Below are 9,633 nucleotides of genomic sequence, written 5' to 3'. Positions count from 1 at the left end.
AGAAAACACACACACACACACACACACACACACACACGCACACGCACACGCACACACACGCACACGTTAAGCAGGATCTCCTTCCCCAACTTCTGGGTATTTAATGTCCCTTATATATAGTAAAAAGGAAGTGGCATCACAGAGAGTTAGTGAAGGAGGCAGTCCTCCACGGTGACACACAGCCTGGTACTGCTGTTTGCTACTACCCTATGACATTGCTCAGATTTTTCTGTTTGCGATGAGTGAGATTAATGATCACATCGTAGTTTTGCAAAGATCAAGTTGTTTCAGACACAAAACTTTTAGAGAACCTGGCAAAACCCAAACTTTATGTTCACTATTGATGTCAATTAATCAAAAATATATGCATGAATATAAGGAGCCACTGGAATGAATTTTGTAAGGATAATTTTTTAAATGTCTTCTTGGATGCACGTTTTGTGTGTTACCTGTCAATCCTTTGTGAGTTTTAGACGTAACAGATGCTCTGCAGTCTCTATGACTTCATTAAATGAAGCTTGTTGTTTTTGGCTGTACACTTGGTATGCTTTGGAGTTTTATTTAAAATGACCTTTTCCAGTGTGACAGAATCACTTTGTATTTCTTTTATATATTTAATTTCAGATATCCTGGAATGCTGTTATAGGGCAGTTTCTGTACTATGTCTCTAGCTTACCCACTTAGGACATATATATATTTTGACACCAGAGTGATGGAGAATATGGAGTTGGGGTAGACAGAGTATCTGTTAATCTAGGGAACAAAAGACTGAGGGCCTCATGCCTGCCTTTCATTCAGAAGGCAGTCTGAGTGGGTGAGGCCACAGGCTGGAACTGATGGAGAGCCCTTTACTTCAGAGTGAGACGTAAGCTGCACTCTGGGGTGGCAGGGGAAGAGTGCAGGCAAACAGAAGAGAGGTCACTCTAGAAAGGACTGCAGCAGGGTGAGCAAAGATGTAGCGTGTACAGGGAGGGACAGTAAGGAGACTCAAATGAGAAGAAGTGCCTGTGAAGATGGAGATCCTTGAGTGCCAAGCAGCGGGAGATCCTTGAGTGCCAAGCAGTGACGCTGTAGTTCCAATGACATACAGTATCCATCAACGTCACATGGGTATGAGAAGTAAAGGTAATGAGCAGGTGTTAATCATAGGCTGGCACTAGTGTTTTGCATATAAAATGAATTGAGGAGAGGGGCAAATTGGGAAGGCAGGAAGTGCAAAATCACCTCTGGCTATGGGGACATGCCTACAGGACTTGGTAGTAGAAACTAAAATGCAGGATGGCACGACATTTTGGAGGGTACAGACAACGGTGGGTGTGCATTCTTGAGAAAACAAAGCACAAAGGAAGCTCCAAATACAGATGTGTAGGATTCAGCCATGTGCTGGGTACAAGGCGGAGTCTTGTAGAATAGCTTTATGAAAGTTGTAGCAATTCAGACGGAGAGACTGCTTGACAACTGTTTAATGAACACGCAAATATGTGGATCTGGAAGCAACAGCAGGACCCTCTCAAGGGAACAGTCCCTAGACAGCAGAAATAAGTCTCTGTTTAGCCCCCCACTCCCAGCACCCGCAGAAAGAGAAAAAAATGAGCACAGACAGGAAGAATGGGAAAAAAACCAGAGAGGTAGGACAAGCGGTATTTGTATCCTGGAATCTTAAGGAGAGTGTGGAAATGTTTAATGGTGTCACGGCATGCCATAGAAGTCGCATGGTGGTCACTGGTGGGGGAGATATGGCAATGTGAAAGTTCTATAATATTTATTGAGTGGGGAGAGGACATAAGGGTATCATTCCTGCGGTGAAATGCTTACAGACAAGGTGTTCTCACAGGGGGTTGAGCTTACACAGCATTATGATATACAAGGATGCATTTCTCAAGAGCTAAATACTGTCACACCCGCAGGTGCTGGAGGGAGGCAAAAGTAAGCTTGCAGATCCACTTGACCTTCAAGAATCACACAACCTGAGTGTTTGACCTGAGATCGTAAGGGTCTGGGGACTATTTGTATTGTAGGAAACTAATACAAAGAAAAAGTTTTAGGGCCTTTCTCTCAGTTTGCATAGATTTAAGTAAGAGTTGTGTCACAATTATCTTGTAAACTGTAAAAGTCATTAAGCAATCTTGAAAAAAGTATTACTAACAATTCACAAAATATTTGGGGAGACTGTTCAGTTTTTTCATGCATTTGAATGTTTGGTGCTTTTGAACTTGCTCAGCCACTTGCTGTGTGCTAGGATACAGAGAGTTGGTCTCAGCCTAATGTTGTAGAAAAACTCAATTAAAGACTGAGTCAGGAAAAAGAGTGTCTCCAGGCTGAACAGTTGTCTAACTTTGCCAAGAGACAGTCATTGTCTTCTCAAAGAAGCTACTAAATGTCTATTTGCTGGAGGCCCAAGAAGAGGTAACCCTGTGGGAAGGCAGTAGCTACTACCATGCAGGAACAGTGTGAGGCACCCTGCACCAAGGTCTGGCCCATAGTGTTTATAAGGATTTTCTCTCAGCTCTAGGTATAAATCAGAAGGCAGATATTAAGTTGAGATTTTCAAAAAAGACTAGTAGAGTCCTAGGATGGCCACTCTGTTGACTTGTGTGTTTGTAGAGCTTCAAAGTGCTCAATCCTGCAATTTGCGTGGAACAAAGTCCTGGGCCTTAGTCATCACCAAATTCTCCATTTCTTGTGTGTTTGGAGTTCCCCCACGGTGTTTTCTTTAGCGGGACATCTGAATGGGTTGTGGAGTCTCTATGAGGTTTTCCTAACCACCCAAGCCAAAGCTTCTATATGCTTTAAAAGAGCATCTAAGGAGTCTTCGCACTCCACCCAGCAGATGCCGTCAGCACGGCTTGCTTGTGGACTTCCCGAGCTTTGACTGACATAAAGAGTCTTGTTCATAGTGGCACAGCTGCACAGTGCATGGAGCTTTTCCTTTTCAAGGGAACAGTGTACCCTGAGTCATTGAATTTTTAAAACAGCAAAGGATGTTGTAGCTATCCACACCGCACACGCTGAGGGAGTAAAGTTCTAGCAGGGGCCAGTGGCTGTCCTGTCCACTTCATGGGCACCACAGGCTTTCTCTATCTGAGTCTTAAAGATGTGAAAACCTACATGCCATTGGTTTCCAAAGAGGGGAAAAAAAATCAAGTGGCTCCACAGGTTTTTGGATTCAGGCCACATGGAATGACATACAGTTACAAACTGAGCAGTACGTGATTGAATGACGTGCGCACGGTGGGTTCCCCACAGCCATAGCCATGCTAGTTCCCGAAGCCACTGCCAACTCACTCGAAAGCCCACTAGAAAAAAAAAATGTCCACTGCATGTAGGAGAAGTTTCCGTAGCACAGGACTAGGGCACTGCCTTCCGCTCATTCTTTATCAGGGCGTTGGGAATACTTGGGTCTTTCCAGTTCCTAAAACAATCTGATTACTTGTAGTTATTGTTTCACAAGCAAAAAGTATCTCAAAAGCAGGATTAAGTGATGAAAGCACGTTGGCTTGGATGGACTTAGTAGGTCTACCTAGGTACATTCATCTAGGAAGTTAAGAGCAAAATTTATCTGAACCATATCCTGTCTGTCATGTTCCGCCCTGTGTCAGCCACTGAGGGGAGGGTCCCAGTGGAAATGCAGAGTAACTGCTCCTGGAGATGTGACAATTAGCTTTGCACAGCTTACATATATGTTATTACCAAAACCATTTGGGGTGCTGGGGAAGCAGATATATTGCCTAGCATTTGCAAGGGTCAGAGTTTAATACCAAACACTGCAAACAACAACAGAACCGAAGCTGAGAATTCAACCCCCTGATTTGTTCGGTCACTTTTCAGCAGCCCGTACGCTCTCATGTCAGGAGTGATTTCCTTTATATGATTCACCTTGCTACACTTGGCTTGCATTTTAATTTCTTGCGTTAGACTTCCATGCAAAGCGACCAAGCCTCCCTGTAAAATTAGCTCATGGGAAAATGGTGGGTCAGTAATAGGCATTTCCCTTCTAACACATAAAAAACATAAAACCCAGTAAGCCTTAGGGAAATCTGAAACACAAATAAGAAACACATTCCTGATCAGCATACACTGTATGTATGTAGAGCTGTGTTAGCAGAAATTCCTCAGGATGAAACATGCTTGCACGATACGTTCTCTTCTAGCTGCCATGGCTCCATGAACTGACCTTTCTATCCCATCAGATCTAATCATTTATGCACTTACAAACATAAAAATGCCAGAAAGAGAAGCGACCAAAAATGAAGCTGTTGTGATGCCGACTGATTATGCGTCACACGGTTGGTTGCCAGTGATTCACAGACTTGAGTGTCCACAGCCAGCAATGGAAGGGGGTCTCCCCACAGCTGTTATTTGTGCTCTAGTAATTGCTGGTTCCCAGGAAGCCCCAGTGGCCAGCAATGACTGGAATGGAGGGATGGGTAAGTGAGGCAGGGTCACAGAGCACAACCCGGTGGTGGGGCAAGCATACATCTGCACAAATAACAACTCCGCTGTAAATTGCTCCAAGTGGCATGTCCAAGTGGAACAAGGTTTCAAAAAGAAAAAAAAAAAAAAAAAAAAAAAAAAAGCACTCGTGAAAAGGAATCGATGTGACTTGGAGATTACCAAAGGTTTATTCGGAATGACGCAGCACTGAGAACATTACTGTTACAGATGGTTTGTGGTACAGCATATATCACTTCGCTCATTTTAGAATGATCTGTGAAGATGAGTTGCTTAAATATAACGTGGAGGAATAGAGGAGCTTTTGTAAATAGGTTCTTTCGCCCCCCTCACCTAGTCAATCACATAAAGGCAGAAGTGAGGACTGCATAGCTGCTGGTCCAGATCTTGTGTTTATCTGAACTTAGTAGCTGGGCAGCTGCACAGCCAGGGCTCTCTTCAAAGGGGCAGCAGCATGGACGTGCTATCTGTTGTATCACTCTGAAAACTGCACACAACACACACAGACACTGTCAACTGTTTTGGCAATGGGATGAGTGGTTTTGCACTGAGGCAAAACTGCAGCTGGAATGCCAGACGGAGTAAGAGCAATGCGTGTATCAATGACACTTAGAGGCAAATAGCTACAGTGGAGAGGGGAAGAATCAGCTATGTATATGTAGTCATCTGCATACACATAGGTCCAGCAGGCATGGGAACAGCGTGTGGGACTGTGTGTCCATACATATGTGTATAGAGGTGATGGGAAAAGACTGTTAAAGAATGTTTGCAGCTGTTTAGTTTTAAACACGGTAAACTTGAAAGGGAATGAGAGCACGTGCTCACATCGGGCAAGGGAGTAAGATGATGCCTTACTACAGGGAAATTCATCACATCTGCAGGGCAGCCACTCGACACCACACACTTGATGCAAAGAAGTCAATGTCCGGTCTGGAGGAAGGTACTTTAGACTTGGTGGGAGGGGACTCAAGTACCAGTGTCCACAGTTAGACAAAGCACAAACAAGCCTCTGTTGAACACGGGGAACAAAATAAGGGCTCTCTCCTCAATTTGCCATTTCCCCTCCTCTTACAGTTTTTGCGTATATGCTCTATTGATTGGTCTTGCCAAGTCTTATCCAGCACTAGTCTGTCAATCATTAAAAGTGTAGTAGCAAAAGTGAACTCTTCCGTATTTCGTGGGGGGGTTAAAAGCCCAGTCACGTGACTCTTTTGCACCATCTGCCGCCCTACTCCAGGCGCCGGGTGAAGTTCTCTGGAAAGAGGCCTTTGTAAGTGGCCAGGTCTCGGTACTGAAGCCAGTCTGACTCCTTCACCCCCACCAGCCATCCTGCATCCTGCAACACAAGAACAGTGTTTCAGAGTCGGACCAACTACTGGGCATGTCCAACAGCTCCCAGAACTTACATGAAACCCATTCAGCCAGTGCTGTGGCCTCAGGATGTCATGCTACTAGAAAACACTGTAAAGTTTGTTAGTTGAAAAACATATAAAGGAACAAATAATTTGAGGTATGTATTATGGTACACAATGAATTGAAATTGAGCATTCTAATTTTGTGAAGGCATATTCAGTTAACATTAACCGAATTGTAAGTTGTTAAGAAAAAGGGATCTCACAGAAAAATATGGTAGTCAATGAACACAGCCAACTGTCTTTGTGATTCACAGTAGCCCAAGGATCCAGGAAACAATCCTTAGTGCCAAGGAGGGTCAAACATAAAGCTGTTAAATTAGAATATAGTGCTGCCATGGCCACCAAATGTCTGCTGTGCATCCTGAGCTATGTTCTTACAGGAAAGAAATGCCCCACAACTCACACCACACAGCCCTAAGAAAGAACCTTATACAGGGTTCACCACTACTGAGTGTTGGATGGGTGCCGCCTGCTGCTGCTGCTGCTGCTGCTGCTGCTGCTGCTGCCTGCTGCCTGCTGTTTCGCGTTTGTGTGGATTGCAGAGAAACTTGATGCTGTGGTATTCTTGCTGGAGACATGTTCTCTCTAAATGAGCTTTGTTTCTCTCATAAGTGCCATCAGGCAAATAAAGACATTTAGCCATAGAAAGGTTAAAGGAGTTATGCTGGGATGGCCACCTACAGATTGGGAGACAGCTGCAGCAACTGCGAATTGCAGGTTCTCCTCTGCCCTTGACCTGAGGAACATGGAAGGAGACATACTTTGAGGACAGCAGTGGGAAACGATCGTCTTTGTTATGTTAACCAAAGCAGGAAAGAGAGCCCACTTACAAAGAGGGACAGCTAGGTTTAATCTGAACCGCTCCTCTGAAGCTCAAGTACATCTGATAAAAGAGGTCTCAAAAATTAAATAATGTGCTGGATATATTCCCCTTGATATCATCTAAGACTATAAATTGATGCTTCTACCCAGACAAGAAATATAAGCACATAGACAGGCCAATTTTTGAAGAGAGCGGCAAACAACCACTCCTCAAAAATAACGGAGGAAAAACAATTACCCCAAATGAACTGACTGATAACACTCTGGCTGATGAGGGAAGGTGCCCTCCTTCAAATTATGAGGTCGCACATGTAAAGGACAGAGTGATAGCTAACGTACGAGATGATAAGTAAACATTCCCCAAGCCTCTACTATGCATATGAAAGGTCAGTCTCCCTCCCACATATCTACAGTGGATTTTATTTACAGGGAGTCACAGTCCAATGCGGTCAAATAGAGCGAGGCATTTTTAAACTGTTTCAGTAGAGAACAAAAAGATAAGGGGCGCCGTCCACAAGCCCGTAATGAAGACATATTCTAACACATTCCTCTTAAATACAACCTTAACTGTACAGTGAAGGACATCACGCAATGTAAATCTTTCGTTGAGGAAAATTAAAATTTTAACTGCCTAAAATATGTATGTGGTGGAGGAGAATTTTCAGTTTTGATTATGGAAGAACAGCTTGTATTGGATAAATGCTTATGCACAGAGTAAGGACTCCAGATAACCTTGCATATGTGTCTACATAGATGAATCTGTACATAGCTGATTCTTTTCTTTGAAATATAATTATAAAATATAAGATATTTATGCATAGTAGAAGTGGGTATAAATCATGTGCAGAGCCAGCTAAAGGCAAGAGTGACAAAACAAACAAACAAACAAAAACAAACAAACAAAAAAAAAACAAGCAAAGAATAGAAAATATTTAACCTTTAAACTTAGGGAATCAGTATGGGTGAGAGCAGGTTAGTACAGCTGTTCCCCACGGATGATGCTCATTTCCTGTGCTAACGGGTTACAGAACACGAGGTCACAAGAGCAGCATGCACTGATGGGCACAGAGGTCCTGGGAGGAGGGAAGTCCCCAAGTACTCAGAGACACTTTCATTAAATCCTGGCCTGCATCTATGAAGGAGATTTCAAGAGCTTGGGGAAAATAGTAGCAGAATAGCTGAGAATTGAAAAAAGAGTTTCAGCCTTGCCAGTAACAGGGGAGTTTGGCGTTTAAAGCCTGAGTGGGGTTGGAGTGGGACTCGGTGGTTAACAGTGTGCGCTCTTGCAAGCACTAGAGTGCTATTCCAATTGCCAGAGTTTGGTTCTTAGCACCCACATCAGACAGCTCACAGCACCCACAACTCCAGGCCAGAACATTTGATACCCTGCCTACCTAGGCACCTGCCTCAGGTGCACAAATCCACATATACAGTCACATATGCACACATAACGTTTAAAATAAAATAAATCTTAAAAATAACGCATACTGAATTAGGAGAATTGGTAAAACACTACACTAGAGGCTTTCTATAGACATCTCCCTGAACATACCTTAGGTTTTAGAGGTAGAAATACTGTCCTAGGGCTAAGAATTTGTAAAAAGTCTATAGGATAACATTATAAGAAAATAAAAACCAAACTATCTTCCACAAATTTAGGATAATAAGTAAGTAATCTAAGTTCCTGCTTGGAACAAAAGTAAACGGCCTTCAGATATAGAAAACAGAATCCAGCTCGCTACAGTGTCCAATGTTAATAAAAATATTACCAGACCCAAGGACGAAAATCAGTAAATATGCCTCACAGACAAAGGCAATGGATAGAAATATGCCCTCATGTTGTACAGATTTTGAATTATCATTTGAGAATATTAAATCAATTATTATGAATTTCTTCAAGTATCTAAGTTGGAAGGTAGTGATTATGAGACAATATATGGGAAATTGTAACCAGGAAATGGAAACTGCATAAAAAGACCAGAAAGAAATGGTAGAATGGTACAGTGTGATCCTAGAACTGAGATAGCTACTGCATAAACATAACAACCACAGAGCAGCAAAAGAGAGTCTTATAAATTCCCCAACCTGATTACCATAGTGCAACATATATTGATTAAAAAAGAACAGGCTGGCAGGCATTATCTTTGAATACAATATAAATGGAAATTCTGAAACAGAGAACACACACACACACACACACATGCACACACGCATGCACGTACGCATGCATGCACGCACGCACACACACATGCATGCACGCACGCACACACACGCATGCACACGCGCATGCACACACACACACCACTCTACCATATTATAGTCCAACTTATCAGTTAAATTGTTTATGGGTAATTTATATTAACCAAACAACAGCTGAGTTCTAATTATAAACAATGGGGACCAAAAAACAACATATTGAAGTGTTGAGAGGAAAAAAAAAGTTAGCCTAGAGTCTTTTTCTAAGTGAGAAGTCTTTTGACGTGAATACAAATGAAGAAAGGCTCAGAGGATTAGCTGTTAGCACACCAGCATTCAAGGAAGAAAAATTAATCAGAAAGAAATGCCCTCATATATATTACATATATATATTTATAGAGTATACTGGTAACTATAAAAGACTTGCTCTTTTGTCTTACTTTAAAAAACACATTACAGTTAGTGAAAATACATACATTTACATAATTGGTATGATGGATAATTTCAATTGTCACCTTGATGGGATTTATGCCTAGGGTATCATATGGCACACCATTGGTTGTGCCTAGGAGAACTGTTTTTTTTTTTTTTCCAAAAGAGATTTGACAGAAGAGAGAGTCATGCCCACATAGGATGTGAGTGACACAATCCCATGGGCCGTGATCCTAGAGTAAATAAAAAGGAAAAAGGGCAGCAAACTCGATGAATACTGGGATCCTCTTTATTCTGCTTCCTATTCTTATGAGAT

The 9,633-nt window shown here is 42.4% G+C and overlaps 1 protein-coding gene across 9 annotated transcripts in view; it reads right to left on the bottom strand.

The window, feature by feature from the left end:
* Positions 1-4,581: 4,581 nt before the first annotated feature.
* The window catches only part of Amph (amphiphysin), a 196,625-nt gene continuing 191,573 nt past the window's right edge, over positions 4,582-9,633 (bottom strand). For all 9 annotated transcript variants that reach the window (XM_051168136.1, XM_051168158.1, XM_051168167.1 and 6 more), the window contains one exon: positions 4,582-5,788. In XM_051168136.1, the coding sequence (XP_051024093.1) occupies positions 5,681-5,788 (108 nt within the window). In that variant the 3' untranslated portion in view covers positions 4,582-5,680. The remainder of the gene's footprint in view (positions 5,789-9,633) is intronic.

This window comes from Acomys russatus, chromosome 3 (assembly GCF_903995435.1).
Source record: "Acomys russatus chromosome 3, mAcoRus1.1, whole genome shotgun sequence".
Taxonomy (NCBI): domain Eukaryota; kingdom Metazoa; phylum Chordata; class Mammalia; order Rodentia; family Muridae; genus Acomys; species Acomys russatus.
The sequence above is the reverse complement of the archived record's forward strand: the minus strand, read 5'-3'. Positions and strand labels throughout refer to the sequence as shown.